The sequence below is a fragment of the Lontra canadensis genome, unplaced genomic scaffold, assembly GCF_010015895.1.
Source record: "Lontra canadensis isolate GAN:19392208 unplaced genomic scaffold, GSC_riverotter_1.0 scaffold35, whole genome shotgun sequence".
NCBI classification, from domain to species: domain Eukaryota; kingdom Metazoa; phylum Chordata; class Mammalia; order Carnivora; family Mustelidae; genus Lontra; species Lontra canadensis.
In genome coordinates this window covers 7,310,636-7,338,203 of record NW_022631029.1, presented here as the reverse complement: position 1 = coordinate 7,338,203, position 27,568 = coordinate 7,310,636, and the positions used below count along the sequence as shown (strand labels likewise).

Here is a 27,568-nt window from a genome sequence, read left to right as displayed (position 1 = left end):
GGGATTATCTCTTCCGGCCATCCTGGAAGCCACAGAACCCTCCCCTCAGACAATGAGTCCGCCGTCGGGGGCGGAGCCTCCCATTGTGCCAATAGTTCTCCCCTAACCTGGTGTCGTTTTCTGTGACGTCCATTTGGCGGTGTCTGTCCATTGGCCAGCTGGGACCGATTGGCGTCGGAGTTGCTCCGCGCTGGGAGAACTGTACTGAATCGTGGGAGGAGGGTTGAGCTTCCGCTAGTCCCTTCAAGGGGTTAAGGGACGCGGTCGTGGCGGGCGAGGGGCGGGGATCCGAGGAAGCCGTGGCTGCAGCCCTGTGGCAACGTCGGGCTCCACGTGGCATCCCAGAGCACTCGAGACCCGCGGCCTGGAGGAGGGTATAGCCTCCAGTGGAGGGGTCCCCAGCGCGGGAGACTGCTGGGATCCAGCAAGGCAGAGAAGAGTTTGGTCTCTACTCGTGCCTTGGGCGGGTCACCTACAGTCCCTGATCTGCAGAGACGCTCCAAACAGGCAGATGGTCGCGACATGTTTCATGAGTTAATACTCACTGATCGAACAGTTCAAGCTATTAACTTTGGGTCTGGCGTCCCAAGTCCCCATCCAGTCAACGTCCCTTCCACCCCCAGGATTGCACATAGTACCCCTGCCAAGAGTCAGGAAAACGCTCTCTGCACATCATGGGCACCACATTTTAAGACCAAAATCTAGGACAGTGTTCGGAACGAGTCCTCAGGAAGGAGGACAAAAGACCTGCAAGTAGAAGAAAGGATGGGGGACCACGCCTAGAAGAAAGAAGGAGGGTAAGGGCGGTGGCTCAGAGCAAGGAGGATGGATCCAGGGACGGCGAACCTTCTAGCCCTGTTCAGCACCGCGGGCAGCAGTTGCACTTTGCCCCTAACAAAGATGGCGGCAATAGCTTCAATAGTCAGAATCGGCATGCGCAATGGACTGTACCACCGTATTTGGGGCTTCGGGGCAGAGGTGGAACGAACCATCGCGGAGGCCGGGAGCCATGTTGGAGCGGCGGGAGGCGGCAGCAGCGTCGGGGATGCTGTGGTGGGGGCGGCAAAAGCCGGGGCCGCATGCCAAAGGGGTTCTGGCCGCGGAGTAGATGGTGCCCAGACGGCGGAGGCGGCGCGGAGCGACAGGCCGAGAGGCGGGGGACCGGGGCGGCGGCAGGGGCCCGGGAGGGGGCCTGAGCGGCGGGGCGGGCCCAAGGCCCGGACAGGGGCGAGGGGCGGTGGAGGCCGTGTGGGGAGGCGGGGGGTGATGGCGAGGCGGCCGCCGTGGTGGAGTCTCAGGGGGCCGACGACCCCACTACTCCTGCTCCTTCTCCTCTTCTCTTTGTTCCCTCTCAGTCGGGAGGAGCTGGGGGTCGACGGGGGCCAAGGCTGGGACCCAGGAGTAGCTGCCGCTACGGGGCCAGGGGCGCGGACCGGTGGCGGAGCCTTAGCTCTTTGTCCCGAAACGCCCGGGGTCCAGGAGGATGGAGAGCCTGGTCTGGAAGTCAGGGAGCCTGTCTTCGTGGGGCTCCGAGGGGGAAGGCAAAGCGCCCAGAGTGGTCGAGGGCCCCCTAAGCATCCGGACGCGGGGCTAGGGGCGAAATATGGGGTCCAGGCATTAGACAGCCGCGGGAGAGAAACAGGACAGGGACCAGGGTCTCTCTTATGCTGGCGCACAGAGGTCTCCTCTTGCGGTCAGACAGGACCCTTGCGAAGAGATAGTATCTCTCCAGAGGCTATGTCCCCAGGGGTCCCAAGCCTGGAGAACAGCTCGCCCTTCCCTTCCGATCTTCTGGTTCGGCCCCGTGGTTACAAGCCTGTGTCCTCCCCAAGGAATGCTAGGAGAGGCACCCCGAAAAAAGTGGGAACCATGCGTTGCTGCGGGGAATTGTGGGCGCCGAGGCGCAGGGGTCAGAGCGAGAGAACTGCAACATCTCGAGCGGAGAGAACAGTCTCTCAGCCCGACTGTTCCCCCAGGGCTGCGGGATCTGGCCCTGGGCTGGATTCAGCACCGCGCACAGAGAGGACAGCTCCCGAGTCTGGTTCAGCACCGCGCGAGTCTCGGACAGCTCCCGAGCCGACGCCCGAGCGCATGCGCTCGCGTAGCCTCTTCCGCCGCCGCTTCCTTCCGCAGCGCCCCGGGCCGCGCCCCCCGGGGGTCCCGGCTCGGCCTAGAGTCTGGAGAATACCCCCAGCAAGCAGGGTCCGCCCCCGTCGCGCCGCGAACCGCCACCCGCAGTTTCCGCAGTACAACTATCAGGCTCTAGTGCCCGAGAACGAGGCTGCGGGCACCGCGGTGCTACGCGTAGTGGCGCAGGACCCGGACGCAGGCGAGGCCGGTCGCCTAGTTTACTCGCTAGCCGCGCTCATGAACAGCCGCTCGCTGGAGCTGTTCAGCATTGACCCACTGAGCGGCCTCATCCGCACAGAGGCTGCTCTGGACCGCGAGAGCATGGAACGGCACTACCTGCGCGTGACGGCGCAGGACCACGGCTCGCCGCGCCTCTCGGCCACCACCATGGTGGCTGTTACAGTGGCCGACCGCAACGACCACGCGCCGGTGTTTGAGCAGGCGCAATACCGGGAGACGCTTCGGGAGAACGTGGAGGAGGGCTACCCCATTCTTCAGTTGCGTGCCACAGACGGAGACGCGCCCCCCAACGCCAATCTGCGTTACCGCTTCGTGGGGCCGCCAGCTGCGCGCGCCGCGGCCTCCGCGGCCTTCGAGATCGATCCGCGGTCTGGCCTCATAAGCACCAGCGGTCGCGTGGACCGCGAACACATGGAAAGCTACGAGCTGGTTGTGGAGGCCAGCGACCAAGGCCAAGAGCCCGGGCCGCGCTCTGCAACTGTGCGTGTGCACATCACGGTGCTGGATGAAAACGACAACGCGCCCCAGTTCAGCGAGAAGCGCTACGTGGCGCAGGTGCGCGAGGATGTGCGCCCCCACACGGTGGTACTGCGCGTCACAGCCACCGACCGGGACAAGGATGCCAATGGACTGGTGCACTACAACATCATCAGCGGCAACAGCCGTGGCCATTTCGCAATTGACAGCCTCACGGGTGAGATCCAAGTGGTAGCACCTCTGGACTTTGAGGCCGAGCGAGAGTATGCCTTGCGCATCCGGGCGCAAGACGCGGGCCGGCCACCACTGTCCAACAACACAGGCCTGGCCAGCATCCAGGTAGTGGACATCAATGACCATACTCCTATCTTTGTCAGCACACCCTTCCAGGTCTCTGTACTGGAAAACGCACCCCTGGGCCATTCAGTCATCCACATTCAGGCAGTGGATGCAGACCACGGGGAGAATGCCAGATTGGAGTACTCCCTAACTGGTGTGGCACCTGATATGCCCTTTGTGATAAACAGTGCCACTGGCTGGGTCTCTGTGAGTGGTCCCCTGGACCGTGAATCTGTGGAGCATTATTTCTTTGGTGTGGAGGCCCGAGACCATGGCACACCCCCACTCTCGGCCTCAGCCAGTGTCACAGTAACTGTACTAGATGTTAATGACAATCGGCCCGAGTTTACAATGAAGGAGTACCACCTACGGCTAAATGAGGATGCAGCTGTGGGCACCACCGTGGTCAGTGTGACCGCTGTAGATCGTGATGCCAACAGTGCCATCAGCTACCAGATCACAGGTGGCAACACCCGGAATCGCTTTGCCATCAGCACCCAGGGGGGTGTAGGACTGGTGACACTGGCTCTGCCACTGGACTACAAGCAGGAACGCTACTTCAAACTGGTGCTAACCGCCTCTGACCGTGCCCTTCATGATCACTGCTATGTGCACATCAACATCACAGATGCCAACACTCACCGGCCCGTCTTTCAAAGTGCTCACTACTCTGTGAGCGTGAATGAGGATCGGCCAGTGGGTAGCACTGTGGTGGTCATCAGTGCCTCTGATGATGATGTGGGTGAGAATGCCCGTATCACCTATCTTCTGGAGGACAACCTGCCCCAGTTCCGAATTGATGCAGACTCGGGGGCCATTACGCTACAGGCTCCCCTGGACTATGAGGACCAGGTGACCTACACACTGGCTATCACAGCCCGGGACAATGGCATCCCACAGAAGGCAGACACCACTTACGTGGAGGTGATGGTCAATGACGTGAATGATAACGCTCCACAGTTTGTGGCTTCCCACTACACGGGGCTGGTATCCGAGGATGCTCCACCTTTCACCAGTGTCCTGCAGATCTCAGCCACTGACCGGGATGCTCATGCCAATGGCCGGGTCCAGTACACTTTCCAGAATGGGGAAGATGGGGATGGAGATTTTACTATTGAGCCCACCTCTGGTATTGTCCGCACAGTGAGGCGGCTGGATCGGGAGGCAGTGCCAGTCTATGAACTGACTGCCTACGCAGTGGACCGAGGTGTGCCCCCACTGCGGACTCCAGTCAGCATCCAGGTAACGGTGCAGGATGTAAACGACAATGCACCTGTCTTCCCAGCTGAGGAGTTTGAGGTGCGAGTGAAGGAGAATAGCATCGTGGGTTCCGTGGTGGCTCAGATCACAGCAGTAGACCCTGATGAAGGCCCCAATGCCCACATAATGTACCAGATTGTGGAAGGGAACATCCCCGAGCTATTCCAAATGGACATCTTCTCTGGAGAGTTGACTGCACTCATTGACCTGGACTACGAGGCTCGCCAGGAATATGTGATTGTGGTGCAGGCCACGTCTGCCCCTCTGGTCAGTCGGGCCACTGTGCACGTCCGCCTGGTTGACCAGAATGACAACAGCCCTGTGCTCAACAACTTCCAGATCCTCTTCAACAACTATGTATCCAACCGTTCAGACACCTTCCCCTCAGGTGTTATTGGACGCATCCCAGCTTATGACCCTGATGTCTCTGACCACCTTTTCTATTCTTTCGAGCGGGGCAATGAGCTGCAGCTGCTGGTGGTCAACCAGACCAGCGGGGAGCTTCGACTCAGCCGCAAGCTAGACAACAACCGCCCACTGGTAGCTTCCATGTTGGTGACTGTCACAGGTAAGGGATGGGGGGCAGACAGGTGACCCAGTGACCTCAATCTGTCAGGGCCTTACGGGCTCCACAGGGCACCTCAAACCAAGAAGGATTTCCAAGCCTTCCAAGAATCCCTAAAGTGCTGGGTTCCTGCATCCCACAGGATCTGCCATAGACTTCACAGGTTAAGTTCACATAATCTCTGCTTAGGGTCTTGGTAGACTCCACAGAACCCCAGAGATTCTAGGACATCTAGCAGACCCCATAAAGACCATCTGAACTGCCTACTACACTAGAGATAGTGCCCCCACTCCCAGAAGGCTGCAGGTCCTGGGTTAATGCTGAGGAGGTCACAGGAAAAGCCAGCATGGGCCAGTCAGCTCACAGCACACCCTTGTCCAGATGAAGCATAACTTTGGGTCCGAACTGACCTTCATCTGTACAGGGAGGGAGGCCAATAGCTCAATGGTCAAGAGCAGCAGCTTATTCTGGCAGCTTCAGACAAAGAGTGGGCATACATTGGCCCTGCTGCCATCTAAGAGGCTGACTCCAGCCCAGCCCTTCAGGAATATGTCCAGAGCCCCCACCTACCTCTTTTCTACCTCTCCAGCCCCAGACTTTCACAAACACTCCCTCACAGGAGGGTTCATCAAGTGGGAGAGCCTCTGGCAATTCTGTCTGCTGCTCCAGAGGTTGGGAGCTGGGCTTCTGCTGGTGTTCATTCCCCAGTTCTGGAGCATGGACTCCTGGCTCTGCCAAAGGAGGCACAGCCTTCATTATCCCTCAGTTCACTCAACAACCAATCCTTAGATAGCGTTCAATGTGTACTAGGGCCTGGGGACAAGATATATAAGCAGCTTGTCCTCATTTTGAAAGGTGGCCACTGAGATCACAGGACCCAGGTCTGGGGTGATGGGCAGTTTTCTGATCCAAGAATGCTGAGGAGGGAGTGGGTGGCCAGGGTCTAAGACCTTCCTGGAGAGAGGGAGCTTGCTGAGCCAGGGTTCTGTGGGATGGGGTTGAGTGGCCACAGGGCCAGAGCCCCTTTTAGTGCCGTGGGAAAGCAGTTTGCTGACCAGAGATAGGGGAGGGGTAATCCTTGGTCTAGGACCCCATTTATCTCTTTGAGGGGATGTTTTCCTGTCTATGCGAAGCTGGGGGGTAGGGGTGGGTTGTCAGTGGCCCTGGCAGCTCTTTAATTTCTGAGTGAGGGTGTCTTTCTGACCATGACAACCTGGAGGAGGGTGGGTTATTGACCACTTAGGGATCTTCTTGTGTGCTATTGGATGAATGACTTACTGACCCATGGGCTGGCTCAGATCTCTGCTGATGTTGGAGGGAGGGGATAGGAAGCAGCAACTTTGTTCCTTGATGCTGGGGGAGCTGGTCCCAAGCCCCAGATGCCCTGTGCCTGGCAAGATCAGCCTGCTGACTCAGAGGTGCTGGGGGTCTGGGCATTCACTGACCCCAGCCCTCTGAGTTCCAGGGAGGGGCCGCCACTGAGCCCACACTGACCTCTGTCCCTATCCCCACCCGCAGATGGGCTGCACAGCGTGACAGCGCAGTGTGTGCTGCGCGTGGTCATCATCACCGAGGAGTTGCTGGCCAACAGCCTGACCGTGCGCCTTGAGAACATGTGGCAGGAGCGCTTCCTGTCACCACTGCTGGGCCACTTCCTGGAAGGCGTGGCCTCGGTGCTTGCTACTCCCGCCGAGGACGTCTTCATCTTCAACATTCAGAACGACACGGACGTGGGGGGCACCGTGCTCAATGTGAGCTTCTCCGCACTGGCGCCACGCGGGGCCGGGGCGGGCGCTGCGGGTCCCTGGTTCAGCTCCGAGGAGCTGCAAGAGCAGTTATACGTGCGCCGCGCGGCCCTTGCCGCCCGCTCGCTCCTGGACGTGCTGCCCTTCGACGACAACGTGTGCCTGCGCGAGCCGTGTGAGAACTACATGAAGTGCGTGTCGGTGCTGCGCTTCGACTCGTCCGCGCCCTTCCTAGCCTCGGCCTCCACGCTCTTCCGACCCATCCAGCCCATCGCAGGCCTGCGCTGCCGCTGCCCGCCCGGCTTCACAGGAGACTTCTGCGAGACAGAGCTGGACCTCTGCTACTCCAACCCGTGCCGGAACGGCGGCGCCTGCGCGCGGCGCGAGGGGGGCTACACCTGCGTGTGCCGGCCGCGCTTCACAGGTGGGCAGGCTGCGGAGCTGGGGCCGGAACTACAGTGCGGGTGAGGGTGCGGCGGCAGTCTTGAGCGTACCGGAGTCGAGTGGGCCGGAAGTGGTAGAGCCGGGCCCTGAGGGAGCCTGAGGCGCTGAAGGAATAGAGAGGGGCCTCGCTCGTCCCGACTGAGGCTGTCAAGGGGGCGTGGCTTTGGAGGGGCGTGGCCTTGGAGGGGGCGGGCCCTGGGGCGTGGTCGTGCCTCTGAGAACGCGGGGAGGGGCCACGCTGACAGGCGGCGTGCCCACAGGGAGCTCGCCCTTTCAGAGGGCTGGGAGTCTTTGAGGGGCGGGGCCCGCTGGAGTCCGCGCGGGCGGGGCGCTGACCTCCTGCCGCGGTGTGACCCGTAGGAGAAGACTGTGAGCTGGACACGGAGGCTGGACGCTGCGTCCCCGGCGTCTGCCGCAACGGGGGCACCTGTGCCGACGCACCCGACGGCGGCTTCCGCTGCCAGTGCCCGGCGGGCGGCGCTTTTGAGGGCCCGCGCTGCGAAGTGGCAGCGCGCTCCTTCCCTCCCAGTTCGTTCGTCATGTTCCGTGGCCTGCGACAGCGCTTCCACCTCACGCTGTCCCTCTCGTAGGTGCCAGCCCCTTATCACCGCGCGCCTCCACGCTGTCCCTGCTACCTCCAAGACCCGACTCAGTTCCCAGCTGCCCCATCCTGATCCCCCACAGGACACCACCCCTCCCGGGATGCCCCACCGGGTTGTCTTGGAACGGCACTGTCCCTGACGTCACTGCACTATCCCTGACGTCACGGCATCCTTTCTCATCGCTCCGTGTCCACCCCACCCAGGTTTGCCACAGTGCAGCCAAGTGGGCTGCTCTTCTACAACGGGCGCCTGAACGAGAAGCACGACTTCCTGGCCCTGGAGCTCGTGGCCGGGCAAGTGCGGCTTACCTATTCCACGGGTGGGTGCTTCCATGGATGTGTGTCGGGGCGGGTGTACAAGTGTGGGTGAGATGGCTGGGGGGGTGTGAGCCTCAAGTCCCTTCAGGTTTGCCTCACTGTACCTCCTCAATACCTACTTCCATGCTAAACAGACATCAGTGAGGATCTGACGTCCTAGCCATTCCCTGGGGGAAAGTCCATCTGTCCAATGTGTGTGCTTCTCCTATCTGTCTGGAGACACTCTGGTCCAGCCAGTGCGGTCACTAGTGGATGGGACTGATCTGATGTATCCAGGACCATATGCTACATCCTGGGAGTAGCTGTGTTTCTATGACTGGGGGTGGGGAGGGAGAGGCAACTAGGCAGCTCCAGACAACCTGCCACGTGTATCTTCCCCACAGGTGAGTCCAACACAGTGGTCAGCCCCACAGTTCCAGGGGGCCTGAGTGACGGACAGTGGCACACAGTGCATCTAAGTTACTACAACAAGGTGGGCACTAGCCTTGGCATGGGAGTGTGAGGGGAGCTGGGAGGCCAGGTTCTGCCCTTCAGGGGTCACCCTGGGGATCCTGTTGAGTGGTGTGCCTGGGTCTCTAGCCCCGGACAGATGCCCTGGGGGGTGCTCAGGGCCCCTCCAAGGACAAGGTGGCTGTACTAAGCGTGGATGACTGCGATGTGGCCGTGGCTCTGCAGTTCGGGGCTGACATTGGCAACTACTCATGTGCGGCTGCTGGCGTGCAAACAAGCTCCAAGAAGTGAGACCCCAGCCCCTGATCCCCATGCCCTCTACCTGCCTGCCGAAACCCACCCCTTCACATGTCCCACTCCCCACCCTTCCCCAGATCACCCTTTCCCTCTCCCCCTGAGGACATTGAAAACCCACCTCACCCTAGCTCCATCCCTGTGTTCTACCCCAGACCCCCCACTCCTGCACATGTTCCCCAGGTCCCCAGTCCCCAGTGTGCATGCTCCCTGCTTCTCTTTAATGCGCCACAGCCCCCCTTGGCACCCCAGACTCTTCACCAACCACCCAAATGCCTCACTCTTTCATCCTAGCCCTCGACCCCTCTATCACCTTTCCCTAGACCCTCTGTGCATCATGAGCTCTCCTGTGCACCCCTACAACCGAAGTTAGACCCCAGCTTCTTCCCTAACCAGGCCTTACTCTCCCCCCTAAATCACTTTTACCCTCTGAGTCCTACCTCCCCACACACACTTCCTCTGGCCCTCAGGAACCACCCTACCCTGGCCCCCATCCCAACAATGATGCGGACCCCTGATCCCCAGGTCCCTGGACCTAACGGGCCCTCTGCTCCTGGGGGGTGTCCCCAACCTCCCCGAGAACTTCCCCGTGTCACACAAGGACTTCATTGGCTGCATGAGGGACCTGTACATTGATGGCCGCCGAGTGGACATGGCAGCCTTTGTCGCGAACAACGGCACCATGGCAGGTAGTCCGTGGCCCCGTATTAGAGAGGGGGGTGGAGGGCTCCGTGGAGTGATTCCACATCTGACCTTACCCTTGTTTCCTTTGTGGGCGAGTGCTGTGTCATAGCCTAGCCTTTAGGGCCCACCTCCTTCCAACTCCACCCTGAGAGAACACAGGGCGGAAATCGTGGCCACTTTTGGCCCCTCTGGACCCCCGTGTCCTGTCTAGCGTTCGTGCCCCCCGCTCTCCCCCATGTTCTCACATCATCCATGTGCCTTCCTCTCCCAGGCTGCCAGGCCAAGCTGCACTTTTGTGACTCGGGCCCCTGTAAGAACAGCGGCTTCTGCTCAGAACGCTGGGGCGGCTTCAGCTGCGACTGCCCCGTGGGCTTCGGTGGCAAAGACTGTAGGCTCAGTGAGTGGGCAGCACGGGGCAAGAGGGGCCTGCAGGGTAAGGTCTGTTCCTGAGGTGGGGCCTGTGATCCTGCTCTTTTTATCCCCTCAGCCATGTCCCATCCCCATCATTTCCGAGGCAATGGCACACTGAGCTGGGACTTCGGAAATGACATGGCTGTGTCTGTGCCGTGGTACCTGGGCCTGGCATTTCGTACACGGGCGACGCAGGGGGTCCTGATGCAAGTGCAGGCTGGGCCACACAGCACGCTCCTCTGTCAGGTGTGTCTGTCCTCCTGGCCCCTCCCTCGACCCCCAGTTCTCAACTTCAGATACCGCCAGCAACACTCCTTTGGGTTTGAACCTGGTCATCCTGCATACTCTTACCAGCTGTCCTGACCGTATTTGACCTTGCTCTGGACCCTAGCCCTTGACCTTCCTTCCCACCATGATATCCTCTGCAGGTGCAGGGCCCCAGCATATCTCTTCTGTGCTAGCTGCACTGATCCCCAACCCCTGACCCTGACGTCTGGCCCCTAACTTCCCTCTCAGCAACATGACATCCCCGGGCACAATCCCCTGTGTGCTAAATATAGCCTTGACCCTGCGGTGCTGACATCTGAGCCCCCAGACCTCACCTCCTGACACTCCCAGCCCCAGCCCATCTTGGGCCGCTGACCCCAGGGTTGTGCTTCTCTATCTGCAGCTGGATCGGGGGTTGCTGTCCGTGACGGTGACCAGGGGTTCGGGCCGTGCTGCCCACCTCCTCCTGGACCAGGTGACTGTCAGTGATGGCCGGTGGCACGATCTGCGGCTGGAATTGCAGGAGGAGCCAGGGGGCCGGCGGGGCCATCATGTCCTCATGGTTTCATTGGACTTTAGCCTCTTTCAGGTCTGATTTCTGACTCTGCGGTAGTCCATTCTCAGTCTTCCCACTAGACCTCCTCCCCAGTCCATTTCCTCTCGGTTCCCTCCACTGTACCGCACTCTCCCTGCAGTGCCCTCGTTATACCCTTGCTTGGAGCCTACCTTGCCAGCCAGGCTGCTCTGCTGCCAGGCCTGCTCATGTCAGAGAGGATATGCAGATTTCTGGTCTGGTCTTGGGGTACCTCTGCAGCCGGGATATTCCTGAGCTCTTGGAAACCCCCTTTGCTCATTGCCCTGACCTCCCTAATTCAAAGCCATGAAATGTCAGGGTTCTATTTGGGTCCAGGAGAGAGGCCTGTCTGGGCCCAGTTCTTGACCGAAACCTTGCTATTATGCATCCCTCATGCTCCAGCCGGGTCCTCCATACTCAGGGGCTGCTCATTCCCAGACTGTTCCCCTGGTCCAGAGGGACAGAGGATGGCTGTGCAGGGCTAGGACAAGGTCAAGACTGACTCTGGGGCAGGGCAGGGCAGGGATCCATCAGGTGCCCCCACACCCCCAGTGCTGACTGTCCTCCTCCCCCAGGACACCATGGCAGTGGGGAGTGAACTGCAGGGTCTGAAAGTAAAGCGACTCCATGTGGGAGGCCTGCCCCCCAGCAGTGAAGAGGAGGTTCCTCAGGGTCTGGTTGGCTGTATCCAGGTGGGGTTCAGCATGGGAACATGGTATGGGCCATTAGGGTGAGTGGTCAGAGGTTAGGAGCGCTTTGGGACCTGAAAAGCTGCATCCATGTAGGGGTTGGCACAGGGAGGGATGTGACCCAGAGCCATCAGAGACAGTCAGGCCTTTCTGAACTGTTGGAGGTGAGGATCTAGCTTAGATTATCAAGGGTCGTTAGAGATCTGTGTCAGGAACAGCATGATTAGGGGTCCCATGGGGGGGCTGAATTGGGGATGTTGGGGGTCAGGGACTGGGTCTTTTGGGGTGCCTGAGGGAGACTGCATGTCAGGGGTCATCAGATCAGGTGGCTGGCTCTGCAGGGACTGGGGTGCTTTGACATGGGTCTCACACCTTGGTGGCTCTGTCCACAGGGGGTGTGGCTCGGCTCCACGCCTTCGGGATCCCCAGCCCTGCTTTCACCCAGCCACCGAGTGAATGTGGAACCTGGTTGTGCCGTGACCAATGCCTGTGCATCTGGCCCCTGCCCACCCCACGCGGACTGCCGAGACCTCTGGCAGACCTTTTCTTGCACCTGCTGGCCAGGTGTGACTTGGGGGTAGGGTAGAGTGATCTGGGTAGGAACTAGGGGCTCATGGTGAAGAGCCTGGAGGAGGCAGGTATGGAAAGAACAGGTGCCTTCTTCCGCTCATGCTGTGGCCAGGTGTCCTAAGCTTGCTGACCCAACCTGCAGGTTACTATGGCCCAGGGTGTGTGGACGCCTGCCTCTTGAATCCCTGTCAGAACCAGGGGTCTTGCCGCCACCTTCCAGGAGCCCCCCATGGCTACACCTGCGATTGTGCGGGCGGCTATTTTGGGCACCACTGTGAGCACAGGTGAGGGGCTGGAGGCTGAGATGATGGAAAGACCTGGTGGGGCGTGGGGAGGGTCACTGAGACGTGGCGGCATCTCACCTGGCCCTCTCCCTCCAGGATGGACCAGCAGTGTCCACGGGGCTGGTGGGGGAGCCCAAGCTGTGGCCCCTGCAACTGCGACATTCACAAGGGCTTTGACCCCAACTGTAATAAGACAAATGGGCAGTGTCACTGCAAGGTATTCCTGGCCCCTGACCCCTGACCTTTGAATTTTTTTCTAGCCATGATCTGTGATTCTTATCCAACTTGCTCATCTCTGCTACCCGACTGAAGCCCTAACGTCTTACTCTGTCCTGTCACCTAACTGCCGCCTCTTGTCCTTGACATCTGATCTCTCCCTTATGTTTTGTTTGAAGTCCAACCTTCCTTCCGGCCTGATTCCCCTGATTACCCCTGATTCCACTCATTCCCCAGGCCTGAGGCCCTGACCTTAAGCCCTGATCTCTGACCTCAGTTCCCTGATCCATTCTCAAACAGGAGTTCCACTACCGACCGCGGGGCAGTGACTCCTGCCTTCCGTGTGACTGCTACCCGGTGGGCTCTACCTCGCGTTCATGTGCGCCCCACAGTGGGCAGTGCCCCTGTCGCCCAGGAGCCCTTGGCCGCCAGTGCAACAGCTGTGACAGTCCTTTTGCAGAGGTGACCTCCAGCGGCTGCCGAGGTGAGCGGGTTCCATGCAGTGCCACATAGAGAGGGCCGCCTCTGGCCTGCTGCCACCAAGTCGCCTCGCCGGCTTGGCTCCCTAGCTAGGGGCTCTGGAAGGTTTTTCCTAAAGGAGACCACTGGCAACTAGGGACCACATTTGCCCCCACGTACTTCAATGACTTGTCACAGAATCTGATAGGCCAGCTCCTGTAATAAGGTCAGCAGTGGAGTGGTGGGTGGTGGGTGGTGGGTCTGCTGTGGGTGGTAGAGGAGCCGTGGGTGTGGCTATCGTTGGTCTCAGCCCCCGGCTGTCTGCCTCAGTGCCTCCTCTCTCCCTAGTGCTCTATGATGCCTGTCCCAAGTCCCTGAGATCTGGTGTGTGGTGGCCCCAGACCAAGTTTGGCATGTTGGCTTCAGTGCCCTGTCCTCGGGGGGCGCTGGGTGAGTACCTGGGTGGGCAGGGGCATCAGTGAGGGTGGGAGTAGGCCTGTCCTCTGACTGCTGGAGCTACTTCTTTTCCTGAGTTGGGTGGCCCTGCTCCTGCAAAGAAGTGGGAGTCAGGGAGGGGGTCCTTGTGGGCTCCTCACTACCTCCTGGGGGCTCTGGGTCCCTCCCCATGCCCTCACTGAGCCTCCGTCTGTTTCTCTTGGCTTCTGGGCAGGATTGCGGGGTGCAGGTAAGGGGTACGTGTTTGCTCAGGTGTGCTGCCCCCCCCCACTGCCAGAGCTTTTGCAGACCCCTCCTGCTGCCTGAAATCCCTGCGGACCCATCCTCTGCAGCCCGAGGTCTCTGAAAACTACTCTCAGCTGCTTGAAGTCCCAGGAGGCCCCTTCCCACTCTCTGAGGATACGGGGGGCCCTTTTCTGTTGCCTGAACTCCTCTCAGGCCCCTCCCCACTTCCTGCGATCACTGCAGACCCCTCCTCAGCTCCCAGGGTCTTCAGGGCTTTTCCTGTTGTCTGAGGTCACAAAAGACCCCTCCCCTCTGCTTGAGGACCCTCTAGACTCCTCCCCACTGCCTAAGGGCCCCTCCCCACTGCCTGAGGTCCCCGCAGAACCCTCCCTGCTGCTTGAGGTCTTCACAGTGGCTGGACAGACATGGTCTGTGTTTGCATGCTCATGTGTGTGTGTGTCTCTGTGCCTGTGCACGTGTCTATGAGTCCGTCTTGCAGGGGAGGGGGTTCTGTGTTTAAGTCACGGTCCCTCTTGCTAGTGGCTATAAGCTCTGTTAAGGCCCACATCAGTTCTCATCCCAGTCGCACAGACGAGGGAGAGAGGGCAGCAGAGTCCACCACTGGGGCAGTTAAAACTGGTATGAGAACTGTCACCCCACCCTCACTTTGGTCACATGATACCCCTGGAAAACCTGGTCTGTGTCAGCATGTCTGTGTGTGGGTACATGAGAGAGCACGTGTGTCTGTGTGTTTGTCCCGGTCCACATATCTATGTGTGTGCAGATGTGAGTGCTGGTACACGTATGTGTGCTTGCCCTGGGCCACATGTCTGTGAACCTGGCCTGGCCTCTGCTTGTATGTATATGTGTGTGTATGTATGTGTGCGTGAGATGGAGAGAGAGAGAGATGGAGAAAGAAAGAGAGACAGAGAAAGCCTTGGTACTCAGCTTTATGTAACCAGTGGCTCACAATGGCCCACAGACCCCCTCTAGAATTAATGGACAGGCAGCTAGGACCTGCCTGGGCTGGGGGCTGGGGCTGCGGTGTCCAGGGGTCCAGCCACAGATGCCGATTATTCCGGTCTCTGCCTCAGAACTCCCCCTGCGTTAGGGGATGGTGCTGTGCTCACCTCCTCAGTGAAGGTGTCCAGGCCCTGGGCCTGACAGGGGTTGTCTGCCCCTAGGTGTTGCCATGCGGCTGTGTGACGAGGACCAGGGCTGGCTGGAGCCTGACCTCTTCAACTGTACCTCCCCTGCCTTTCGAGAACTCAACCTGCTGGTGAGACTGCCCAGACCTGACCCTGCCCTCAGGACCTGCACTGGCCCTTGGCCTGGCCTTGGCCTCCTTAGGCCTGTGCTGGGCCCTAAGGCCTCATGCCCCAGCCCTGGACCTCCTGGACTTTTCCTGGTTGCCCTTTAATCTGTCCAAACCCCTCTTCTGGTGAAGCTTTTGAGAAAGGCTTAAGGGACCAGAGAGTGACCATGCCCATCTTTGTCCCGGCAGCTGGACGGCCTGGAGCTGAATAAGACCGCCCTGGACACGGTGGAGGCCAAGAAGTTGGCTCAGAGGCTGCGGGAGGTGACCGGCCGCACAGACCACTACTTTAGCCAGGACGTCCGAGTCACCGCCCGGCTGCTGGCCCACCTGCTGGCTTTCGAGAGCCACCAGCAGGGCTTCGGGCTGACAGCCACTCAGGACGCCCACTTCAATGAGGTAGGGCCGCGCCCTGTGCTCACCATCCCAGGGACCCCTGCTCAGTCCTCTCCTGACCCTGGGGAACTGGAAGCCCAGGCTGTCCCTCTTCCCTTGTCCTTTCCTGACCCAGCCCCTTGCCTGCTGGGGTCTGACTGCCCAGCCAGACCCCTGAGCCCCGCCCTGCCCATCTCACACGTCCTCAGGCTGCTGAGCCTGCTCTCATCTCCCTCCTTCCAGAATCTGCTGTGGGCTGGCTCTGCGCTGCTTGCTCCGGAGACCGGAGACCTATGGGCAGCCCTGGGGCAGCGGGTCCCCGGGGGCTCCCCAGGCAGCGCGGGGCTGGTGCAGCATCTGGAGGAGTACGCAGCCACCCTGGCCAGGAATATGGAGCTCACGTACCTGAATCCCGTGGGGCTGGTGACACCCAACATCAGTAGGTGGCGGCTAGCCCGTGGGGGGGCGGGGCAGGGACTTGGAGGCTGGAGGGGCTGGGGACATGGATGTCAACGTCAGTGGCAGCTAGCCCGTGGGGGGTGGGGGCGGGGAGGGGCAAGGACCTGGAGGCCGGAGGGGCTGGGGACATGGATGTCAATGTCAGTGGCAGGAGTTTGTGCCCCCTCCCTCAGCTGCTTTGCAGGGACACGCTCTGTGCTGGTAGCCGTGAAGCGATGGCTTGTGGGACGAGGGTACGGGATGGGGATAGGAGGGTGTGGGGCCTTCAGCGTGGGGAGGAGATCCTGGTTGGGTCTTACCCGTCTTCCTCCTGGGCAGTGCTCAGCATTGATCGCATGGAGCACCCCAGTCCCACCCGGGGGACCCGTCGCTACCCTCGTTACCATAGCAACCTTTTCCGGGGCCAGGATGCCTGGGACCCTCACACACACGTGCTGCTGCCTTCCCAGTCCCCACGGCCGTCCCCGCCTGAAGGTGAGAGCCCTTGGCTGACCCCTGGCCCAGCTCCTGTTTCCCTGCCCATTTGCTCCTGCCGGTCCCCCCACACCTGCCCCCAGCCAGACCTGCCCCACGTCAGACCCCTGCAAGAGACCCTCCCATGTCAACCCCCATAGCACTCTTACCTTGCCAGATTCTCTCCCTCACTCCTGATGATCTCTCCCAGGCCTTGACACTCAGGATCCAGCACTGGGGATGAAGGGAACATGGGCTTCTGCTCCTCCCATCTCTCAGTCCTAGGCCTTCAGGAAAGAGATTCCCGTGCTTGATGCTGTTTGGTTGGTTCAGAGCTGGGTTTGTGGGTGCTTGGGGTCAGAGGCCACTGACGGTGCTTCCTCTCCCTCCCCTCGCAGCTCTGTCCACAAGCAGCAGCAGCATGGAAAACTCCACTACCTCAAGTGCGGCCCCTCCTCCAGCCCCCCCCGGAGCCCGAGCCGGAGCCTGGGATCTCCATTGTCATCCTCCTCGTTTACCGCACCTTGGGGGGGCTGCTCCCTGCCCAGTTCCAGGCCGAGCGCCGGGGAGCCAGGTACCATGGGGAAGGCGTTATTTCTAGGCCCTTCACCCCTGAGCTTCCTGCAAGTTTCGACCCAGGCTAGCACCCCTTTCTTGGTGGGCAAATGAACAGGCTCACCGTCGTCCTGAGACAGCTCCTGTGCCCAGACCCTGGGAGCCTCTTCCCTGTGACTCATGTCCATGGGTTGTGCACAGTGACAGACAGACTGAGAGCCACAAGTGGGGGCGGTTGCATAAAGCAGGGGTACGGGAGCCAGGTGCAGACAGGCAAACTGGCTGACAGAGACTGGCAAGCACAGGCTGGCGGGCGGAGGTCAGAGGGGGCTGTCAGGGAGGGCCTTTAAGGCAAACAGTCTGAAGCTGCTCAGGCTGCAGACCCCAGGGCGGGCAGTGGATCTGAAGTTCGTGGTGTAGAGAGCCTGCCACTTATGTGGAACCGTGGCAGCCCATCTAGGCCACCAGACTCAGGGTCTTGAAGTGGCCCAGAAAGAGCTTCTGCCCTGGGGCGTCCCGGACTCGGTCAGCCATGCCAACGGCGTGAAGACCGTGAGGTGTAGGTACTCAGAGCTTGGGGAGGTCAGCGGTGTCCGAGCCCAGGCGGGTGTCTCCTCAGGCTCCCCCAGAACCCTGTTATGAACTCCCCGGTGGTCAGTGTGGCTGTGTTCCACCGACGCAACTTCCTAAGGGGTGTCCTGGAGTCCCCGATCAGCCTGGAGTTCCGCCTCCTGCAGACAGCGAATCGGAGCAAGGCCATCTGCGTGCAGTGGGACCCACCTGGCCCGTGAGGACCTCCGCTCCGGGAACCCTTGGTCCCCTGGTGGCCCCTGGAGCACCCTGCCTGCCCTGGGTGGCCTCCCACCCATGTCCCTGTGCACCCAGACCCATGAGGAATGCTGCTCCCCAGCTTCGGCCCCACCCCCACCCCCCCTACCCCAACTAACTGTCACAAACCACCCCTGCCCCCGCCTCCACCTGGCCACAGGGCAGTGCCGCAAGGGATGGTAGGTCTAACTGCCCTGTGGCTGCAGGGCGGACCAACACGGCATGTGGACAGCACGGGACTGCGAGCTGGTGCACAGGAACGGGTCTCACGCCCGATGTCGCTGCAGCCGGACAGGCACCTTTGGGGTCCTTATGGACGCCTCCCCCCGTGAGGTGGGACTGTGTTCCGGGTGCTGAGGAATGTGGACAGGCCAAAGGGCAGGGTTGTCCAACGCCCCAGCGACCGTCCCTGTCCCCACAGCGGCTGGAGGGTGACCTGGAGCTGCTGGCGGTGTTCACACACGTGGTCATGGCAGTGTCTGTGGCCGCGCTGCTTCTGACCGCCGCTGTCCTGCTGAGCCTGCGCAGCCTCAAGTCCAACATGCGTGGCATCCATGCCAATGTGGCGGCGGCCCTGGGCGTGGCCGAGCTTCTCTTCCTGCTGGGAATCCACAGGACCCACAACCAGGTGCAGGGTCAGGGCCAGGGGGCCTGTGTCCTCATGCCACCACCCAGCCCAGGAAGTCCTGGAGCCAAAGCTCAGGGTCAGAGGTCAGGGAGGCTCCGGTGGGGGCGCCCGGGGTCAGGGCAGGACGCCGGGGTAAGGTGCCGTGGTTTAGGGGTCTGAGGCGCGGGGTGAGGGGGAAGCGGTGCTGACGCCCCTCTCCCCCTGCCTTCAGCTGGTGTGCACGGCGGTCGCCATCCTCCTGCACTACTTCTTCCTCAGCACCTTCGCGTGGCTCCTCGTGCATGGCCTGCACCTCTACCGTATGCAGGTGGAGCCACGCAACGTGGACCGTGGTGCCATGCGCTTCTACCACGCCCTGGGCTGGGGCGTCCCCGCTGTGCTGCTGGGTGAGGGCTCCGCACCCCTGGCTTCTGTCACGCACTCCCCTTCCTGATCCTTACCCAACCTCAGTCCCCCATGCCGTCTGCTCCGCCCTCCCCCTCAACTTCTCCCTGTGCATGAAAGGGGCACCCACTCTAGAACATACCCCTTCTGTCATTCCTATCCTCCCTGACAGGCCTTGCTGTGGGCCTGGATCCTGAGGGCTATGGGAACCCTGACTTCTGCTGGATCTCCATCCACGAGCCCCTCATTTGGAGCTTTGCAGGCCCCGTCATCCTGGTCGTCGTGGTGAGTGGGCTGCACCTGAGGCCACCCAGGTGTGCCATGGCAGGTATCAGGGCACGGCCCCGCAGCAGGTGTGGCAGTGTCCGTGGAGGGGTGCCAGGTGACAGTCCGCAGCCTTGCAGGGCTCTACCCCAACTTCTGTCCTCTGCTCCCCTGGTGCAGAGATGGGAGGTGTTGGGTCAGGAACTCAGCTGCCTCTTCCTGTGAACCTCCTTCTCCATTTATCAGTCCCTCCCTGGTTGCCTACCTTGGGCTTCTTCTGTGTCTAAGGACCTCTCTGTTTCTGATCTGATCGTGTGCGTGTTTCTCCCTGGTTCTGCCTCTCTGTATGGCTCAGTCTCTCTCTGTCCCTGTCGCTCTCTTTCTCTCACTGTCTCTGTCTCTCTCTGCCCCGCCCCTGCTCCACATGTCTGGCCGCGGGTCCAGATGAATGGGACCATGCTTCTCCTTGCTGCCCGCACAACCTGCTCCACGGGGCAGAGGGAGGCCAAGAAGACCTCTGTGCTGTGAGTCGGCTGGCTGGGGAAGGTGGGGGGTCCTCTCCTGGGCAGGCTGGACTTGGGATTCTGGGCACAGGACGCAGACCTACCCACCCTGGCCTGTGGTCCCTCTCTGGTGCCCCCATCACCCTCCAGCCCTGCATGTGCTTCTGCCCTGCTGTCTCCGCAGAGGCTCCCGTGGCCTGGGTGGCTCACTTAGCTCCCTACCCCCTGCATTGCCCCCCTGTCTTCCACATTTCTCTCATAGCACCCCCGTGTCCCCTCGTGGCTCCCTAAGCACCCTCCTGGTTTGTTCGATGACCTCTCATCTCCCTTCATGTCCTCCTGAAACTGCCATGTTCCTGTGTGATTGCCTGTCCTTCCATGTCCCCTGTGTGTCCCCTACCTGAGCCCCGCGTGACATCTGCATGTCCCCCATGTCCTCCCATGCTCCACAGCGGGAGCCTCCGCAGCTGCTTCCTGCTGCTTCTCCTGGTCAGTGCCTCCTGGCTCTTCGGCCTCCTGGCGGTCAACCACAGTGTCCTGGCCTTCCACTACCTCCATGCCGCGCTCTGCGGCCTCCAGGTAACCGGCACCCCACCCCGCCCTGGGCCAGGTGGGGCTTCGGCTGGGTGGCCCCAACCCTGGGCGGGCCCTCGAGCCCTGGTCTAGGGCTGACTCCTGCTGGGTGGCTGATGATAGGCGGGCTGCCCATCCTGGGTTGACCTTCTCCAGCACTGCGGCTCCTGGCCGCTCACTGGTGCACACTGACCTCCACCGACTTGGTCACTTGTGCCCCTCTGAGCCCTCGCTGCCTCCAAGACTTTCCCCAACTCCCTTCCTGGGTCAGCCCTGGGCTCCTCACTCCCTCACACTAACTTGCAGTGACTGGTCCCCCTTGCTGACCCACAGTGACTTCTCCCAGCCCCGACTGCCCCCTCCCGGTGGCCCTGCTCTGACCTGTGACTCATTTCTGATCTCTCACTGACTTTCGCTAACCCCTCGTTGACCCCACACTGACCCTCGCTGGCCCAGGGCCTGGCAGTGCTGCTGCTCTTCTGTGTCCTGAATGCAGATGCTCGGGCAGCCTGGACACCAGCCTGTCTGGGCAGGAAGGCAGCTCCCGAGGAAGCGAGGCCGGTGCCGGGCACGGTGAGGGGCTCTCGGGGCCGGGGAGTTGGGGCGGGGGCCCCAGGTGGCCTCTGCAGAGCCGGCTCACATGCCTGTGGGCGCCCACCTCCTGCAGGGGCATGGGGCTTACAACAACACGGCCCTCTTTGAAGAGAGTGGCCTCATCCGCATCACCCTGGGTGCCTCTACTGTGTCCTCGGTGAGCAGTGCCCGCTCTGGCCGGACCCAGGACCAAGACAGCCAGCGGGGCCGCGGCTACCTCAGGTGAGCAGAGCGGCCTTCTCGGGCAGGGTCTCTACAGCTCAGATTGGTCCCACTGGACCAGAGGTGGGCGTTCCAGGTCCCGGGGTGACAGCTCTGCCTGTCTTGGCACCTGGGCCCATACGCCTCTGGCCACACACCCAGAGGTGCCTTCGGAGCTGTTCCACAGCAGTTGGCCTGTGTGCGCACAGACACCCCAGCCTCCAAAGCACCCCATCACATCCCTCTTTGACGGTGGGGGTGGGGCCGCTCCTGCATTTCTAGGGACAACGTCCTGGTCCGACACGGCTCAGCTGCTGACCACACTGACCACAGCCTCCAGGCTCATGCTGGCCCCACTGACCTGGACGTGGCCATGTTCCATCGAGATGCCGGTGGAGGTAGGCGGAGGATCTCTCCCCCATTTCTCTTTCTTGAGAGCAGCAGCTGACTGTGGTGGGGCGAGCTCCCTTCAGGTCACTGCACCGGGGGACACCTGGTTCTCCTGCCAAGTCCCAGCCATTCTGCACCAGCTCCCTACTGTAGCCACCACAAGACCTTCAGTCCCAGGCTCTTTGCTGAACCCCAAGTTCCTTGCCTTCCCGAGCCGCTGATGTGCTTTCCCTCTTCTGACCTTCCCAACTCCAGCCGCAGACTCTGACTCTGACAGTGACCTGTCTTTGGAGGAGGAGAGAAGTCTGTCCATCCCATCCTCGGAGAGCGAGGACAATGGCCGGACCCACGGGCGTTTCCAGCGTCCACTCCGCCGCGCGGCCCAGAGTGAGAGGCTCCTCACTCACCCCAAAGGTGAGGGGATACTCTGACCCCATCAGTGACCAAGAGAGACACCCCCTGTTCCATTTGGGTGTGACCCAGGGACACTGATATTCTCTGAGGCTTCCTGGGACTGACCTACTGGGAACGTGGGGTCATCACCGGGCGCCCTCACACCTCTCCCCATCCAGCTTCCTAGCAGTTCTGCTGGCTAGAGACCTGGGAACAGCCCGGGTAACAAGGTCAAAGTCAGATGTTACGGGGTGACATGTCATTCCTCCAGCCCCTTTTCTTCCCTGAGGGTTAGGGTTCAAACTGGTTGGTTCTTCCAGGGTTCTTCTTGGCCCCTCAGCCACCAAGTTCCCCCACCCCTAGTATCTGTCCACCTCTTGAGTGACAGGCTCACCTGCAATCCTCTCCACTGATTTCTGAGCGACGCCCACTCATTCCTACCTCTGCTCAGTCAGAACAACCAGGGTTTCATTAGCAAGAGGGTCAGACTTGGGGGAGTGGGGGCAGTAACAGTGGGGTCAACTCAGAGGCTCCTGTAACCTGCTCTGGCTCCCCAGATGTGGATGGCAATGACCTCCTGTCCTACTGGCCAGCCCTGGGGGGGTGCGAGGCCACTCCCTGTGCTCTGCAGACCTGGGGCTCTGAAAGACGCCTGGGGCTGGACACCAGCAAGGATGCAGCCAACAACAACCAGCCGGACCTGGCCTTGACCAGTGGAGATGAAACCTCCCTGGGCCGGGCCCAGCGCCAGAGGAAAGGTACAATCCCTGAATTTGGTGGATACTTCAGGGAACTGAGGGACAGCTTCTACCCCAACCCAGGGGATTCCTAAGGCCTTTGACCCTGGCCTGCATTGCCAGGTCCTGGGGGCTGTTTGTCCTCTGATCTCAAGTGAGGGGGGTTTGCCCTACTCGTGCACCATGGGGACAGACTCTGTCCTGACAGAGGATTGCTGCTTCCCCACTCTGAGCTCTGTCCTGCTGCCACTACGGAATCCCTAGGGGCTGCCTCTGCCGCTCCCTAAGGGGTTTCTGCCCCCAGCCCCATGTCAGAGGGATTGTAGGGGCAGCTGCCTCCCTAGACCCAGGGAGTGTCTGCCCCCGCCCACCCATACATACCCTGGCTCCTGTTTGTCCCTCACACAGGCATCCTAAAGAACCGATTGCAGTACCCACTGGTGCCACAGACCCGAGGCGCTCCTGAGTTGTCCTGGTGCCGCGCAGCCACCTTAGGCCACCGCGCTGTGCCAGCCGCCTCCTATGGTCGAGTCTATGCCGGAGGGGCCACAGGCAGCCTTTCACAGCCAGCCAGCCGCTACTCCTCTCGAGAACAGCTGGACCTGCTCCTCCGGCGGCAGCTGAGCCGTGAGCGACTGGAGGACGCCCCTGCCCCCATTCTTCGTCCCCTGAGTCGGCCGGGTTCCCAGGAACGCCTGGATGCCGGGCCAGGACGCCTGGAGCCCAGGGATCGGGGCAGTACCCTCCCACGGAGGCAGCCACCCAGGGACTACCCTGGGGTCAGGGCCGGCCGCTTCGGGTCACGAGATGCTCTGGACCCAGGGGCGCCCTGCGAGTGGTTGAACACATTGCCCCTGCCCCACAGTGCCCGGGACCTTGACCCACAGCCCCCGCCTTTGTCCCTGTCTCCCCAGCGGCAACTCTCAAGGGACCCCCTCTTGCCATCCCGGCCCCTGGATTCTCTGTCCAGGAGATCGAACTCAGGGGAGCCGCTGGACCATGTGCCTAGCCGGCACCCCTCACGAGAAGGCCTCGGGCCACCCCCACAGCTGCTCAGAGTTAGGGAGGACCCAGCCAGTGGCCCTAGCCACGGCCCCTCCACAGAGCAGCTGGACATTCTTTCTTCTATCCTGGCCTCCTTCAACTCCTCAGCTCTCTCCTCCTCTGTGCAGTCCTCCAGCACGCCCTCGGGCCCTCACACCACTGCCACGCCTTCTGCCACAGCCTCTGCGCTTGGGCCCTCCACACCACGCTCTGCCACGTCCCACAGCATCTCGGAGCTGTCTCCAGACTCAGAGTAAGCAGGATGTGGCCACCTGCCCACACCCTCATCAGCTTAGGGCACCCTCCGAGGACCCTGCCCTGTGTTTTGCCACAGAATGGGGGTGTGGGTTGGCAGCGTGGGCTAACCCAGGCTCGGTGCAGCCAGCGGGCCACAGGCAGGGAATGGTGGTGTGGTTAGAAGGGACTCGCCGGGTGTCTGAGTGCTGCCAGCCTCCCTCCCCTGCACCTCCCGGGCTAGGGAAGTGAAGGAAATGCCTTCCAAAGGGCTTGAGCTAGTGGAGGGGGTGAGAGCAGGAGCCAAGGCCTAGAAGGAGGAGATAACATGGTATAAAAAGGGACAAGGGGGAAAGGAGGGATCATGGCTTGGGAGGCTTTGCCTAGGAGGTGGTAACAGACAAGGAGGGGCCAGAAGTGGTGCCGGGATGGGGGCATCTCATTCAGGCTGAAGCCCTAATCTTGAAAGTAAATCATTTACCCATGTATTTATTTAGTCAATGTGAAGTTCCTCGTGCCTCTAGGCACTGCAGGGTGGAGCACACCTTGGGATCTGGTGCATCTCAGGGGCCCGCGTGCCATTGGAAGTGCAGGGAGCAGCAGCCATACCCAGAAAGCCACTGGATACACAGGAGTTGGAGAGGGAGTGGGGAGGCACCAGGGGTTGCCAGGCTTTGGAAGCCAAGAGAAGAGTTGAGTTTCAGGAAGGAGGAAGAGCTAGGTCAGGCTCTATGGAGGTCTGCAGGGTGAAAAGGAGGCTTGGGCGGGGGGAACCCAGGAGTGGGGCAGGAGACCAATAGAACCCAAGGGGAGTCAGAGGAGGAGAAAGGAAGGAGGAGCAGGTAGCTTAGGGCCTTGTGCCAGGGACTCTGGAAGGGTGCTGGACGCAGGGCTGAGGGAGAGCTAGGAGTATTGCTTGGGCTCAACTACAGCTAGCCTTGATGTCAGGCTGGTGGGGGGTTAGTTCCTGGGGAACTGTGCGGGGATTTGGGCTTTGGAGTCACTCTTGACCTCCCCAAGTCTCTGTTTCTGTATCTGTAAAATGGGTCTGTAGTAACTGAGATGTGGAGGTTTCTTGAGGCCAAATCTGCCAAGAGCTAACATAGTGTTCGTCCACAGCAGGTGCTTGCTGAGCGCCTAGAGAGACGACAGGGGACCAGGGGGATTTGCTGATGGGTCTCAGGGTGCAGAAGGGGTGAAGGGGTCTGAGAACCCCAGAATGGGTGTAAGGGGGCTGGGGAGTGAGAGGAAAAGGTGATGGGGTTGTGGGAGGAGGGAGATGGTGGGGGGCCAGGCCGTGGGGGAGGCCAAGAGGCCCCTGACTGAGTTCTTTCCCCAACCACCTCTGACCATTGCATTCCACTCTACAGAGTTCCCAGAAGCGAGGGGCACTCCTGAGGGGCAGACTTCTGGACTAGGAACGGCTGAGGGCCATGGAGGATTTGAGCTAACAGAAGAGACTCCAGGAGTTGGGGGCTGATCCCAAGGCAGCCTCCCACCCCAACCCCCACCCCTGCTCTCCTGTTGTCACAGTGCTGAGACGCCTCGCTCTGTCTGTGAGCGTGTGAGCCTGTGTAACAGGTGCAGGGGGAGGGACCTGAAAGGAGGACTTTTATACGTTTTGTACCTTTGTAACCAGAGAGATATGCTTATGTTATTTTTCAGCTTTTCTGTCTCCGGGGTTCTGAGGCTGGGCTGGGAGGGGGAAGGGGACAGAGGGTAAGAGGTGCAGTGTTTGGCCCCATTCGGGTCCCTGGCAAATCACACACTCTTTCCTCTCATCTTACTGGGGTGGATTCAGAGAGGAGGGGCACATAGCCCCCCGCCCGTTGATCTGAATATTGTTAGGGCCCAAAGTACAGAATTGATCCTTGCTCTTTCTCAGATGCCCCAAGGGCCAAACTTCAGGGACTGGGGGTTGGTCTTGGAAACCGGGGTCCTCCGACCTCCTCATGGGGCTTTTGCTCGTGCTGCCCCTCCCCGTGGATGTGTGTGTTTCTTATGTGGAGTCCCTGCCACTTACTGCCTTATGACCTAGGACTGATGCTGTGGGGCGCTGCACGTGTCATGTTTACAGAGCAAGGCTTCCCTTTCTCCTGCATGGAGGGGCTCAGGCCTCTACTCAGACATTCCTGGAGAGGGTGGACCAGGGGGTCATTTGCCAGCCCCTGCTTCCGGCAAATGTTGTCTATGGTCCCACTGGATTCCCTGACACTGCCCTGTGCTAGAATTTCTTCTTAGGGGTAGGGGGAGGCAGGGGAGCAAGGGGGAGCAGAAATAAGAGAGTTGAAGACACAGAATGTAGGTGCCACTGCCTCCCATGTTTACAGGACCCTCCCTGGCCCTAGGCACCTGGGCTGCTAGTTCTACCCTATTCTATTCCTTTCTAAAGGGAAAAATGACTGTTAGGACCCTGTTCACAAACCTCTCTTTTATTACTTTGACACCCAGAACTGGGGACTTTTAGATTTTGTTACTTTGTTTACAGGACAAGATTTAAAACATTTTAAAACTTTGTTTACAACTTAAAACTTTAAATTTTTACACTTTGCTTACAGTTGAAAATGTGGTCCCCCCCCCTTTGTTTACAAGTAAAAGATAGAGAGGGCAGGAGAGGGGCTGGAGGACCCTGGACCTGGCCATCTTGAGGGGTTTCTAGCTCCTAGCTCTGCCAGGCCAAAGGTCAGCCCTGAGCCCCCTGTTGAACAGCAGACCCAGAAGGCCTCCAGAGTAGGCTCCTTTAATAGCTAGGAACCATGGGTTGTGCAGGGTTGTAGGGGGTCTGTGCAGACACCCCCCTTCCCCCACACACACTCCTGGGAGGCAGTTTCCAAGGAGATTAAAAGTTCTACTTTGCTGACTGGTGCCAAATCCTGCCAGCCAGGACTCCAGCTCTCCTTACCCAGAATGACCCCAGCCCTTGAAGGGTTGAGGGGCCCACTGTGGGGAGAAGGGGTTGTCCTTGCTATGTCCTAGCTTCTATAGATGCCCCTCTCCGGGGATCCCCTGCTCCAGCCCACTGGCCCCTTTCCCTGTCTGTGTAAATTGTTCCGTGAAGCCGCGCTCTGTTTTGGGATTAAACTTCTATAGAAAATGGTTATTGCCTCTTTCTGTTTGGGGGTGGGAGTGGGGTGGGTGGGATAGAAGGGTGGTTATGAATTATTCAAACCAACCTGACCTTTGGGAGAAATCTGAGCGCTGCCCCCCCTCAATATTCAGCTATTTTTAGCTAATTTCATCTGACGTTTGGAACAGGTTCCTATCTCTTTCACCCTGAGTTCTGGACTGGTGCCGTGTGATCAGGGGCCTGAAGTATGAGCACAGGTGCTGGAAGTAAGGCGCCAGGGAAACCCTCTCTCCTCAAGGTGTCAGCACTATGACTTGGTCTTCAGGGCCTGCAATTCTAACCTAGCCTTTGTTCTGGCCAGGGCTCCACCACCTCTAGGAACTGCCCTTGCCAATCCCTGAGCCCGTTAACAGCATTGACCCCTACTAGCCTCTCAGACTTGCAGCTGGCCAGGACATCGCCTTCCTTCCCCGCAAGCCTTCCGGGCCAGATGCCAGGTGTGCTGGAGGGAAACCTCTGGCTGCCTCACTTCAGGTCTGGATGTACAGAGTTGAAGGGAGGCTTTGAGCACCTTCAGTGTTAGACATTGCCTGGTCTTAAGGGGACGCCCTGAGTGGGAGGCGGAAGAGGCCCCAGGGACCGGATACCCTAAGAAGAGCTAAGGCTGTGGTTACCAGAAGCGTCCCCACGCAGCCCATCTGGGGGCTTTCCCTCCCCATCCCGCGGGGACCCTCCGAGAGAAGCCAGGACTTGGTATCCGCCTTGTCATATTCAGGTACCCGGGGCCGTTGCTTCCATCAGCCGAGCGCGGATCCTTAGTCTCAGCTAAGTTCCACCCGGCTCAGGGAGGACTAGGCGAGCCAAGAAGGGTAG

General features: G+C 60.4%; 1 protein-coding gene across 1 annotated transcript; it reads left to right on the top strand.

Annotated features, from left to right (window-relative positions):
- The first annotated feature begins 1,235 nt into the window (after positions 1 to 1,235).
- Positions 1,236 to 26,726, top strand: CELSR3 (cadherin EGF LAG seven-pass G-type receptor 3). Its single transcript, XM_032867970.1, is given in 36 exon segments — positions 1,236 to 5,014; positions 6,530 to 7,180; positions 7,561 to 7,786; positions 8,006 to 8,121; positions 8,503 to 8,591; positions 8,699 to 8,856; positions 9,389 to 9,552; positions 9,819 to 9,944; positions 10,035 to 10,204; positions 10,629 to 10,814; positions 11,375 to 11,491; positions 11,881 to 12,052; positions 12,201 to 12,342; positions 12,439 to 12,559; positions 12,859 to 13,042; positions 13,366 to 13,467; positions 14,883 to 14,977; positions 15,203 to 15,412; positions 15,632 to 15,827; positions 16,166 to 16,321; positions 16,699 to 16,772; positions 16,774 to 16,874; positions 17,475 to 17,642; positions 17,890 to 18,016; positions 18,105 to 18,311; positions 18,523 to 18,697; positions 18,868 to 18,980; positions 19,404 to 19,483; positions 19,915 to 20,041; positions 20,492 to 20,608; positions 20,703 to 20,851; positions 21,113 to 21,228; positions 21,476 to 21,634; positions 22,171 to 22,371; positions 22,759 to 23,647; positions 24,999 to 26,726. Coding segments are annotated over 36 exon segments (9,960 nt in total). The 5' UTR covers positions 1,236 to 1,266; the 3' UTR covers positions 25,027 to 26,726.
- Positions 26,727 to 27,568: the final 842 nt, after the last annotated feature.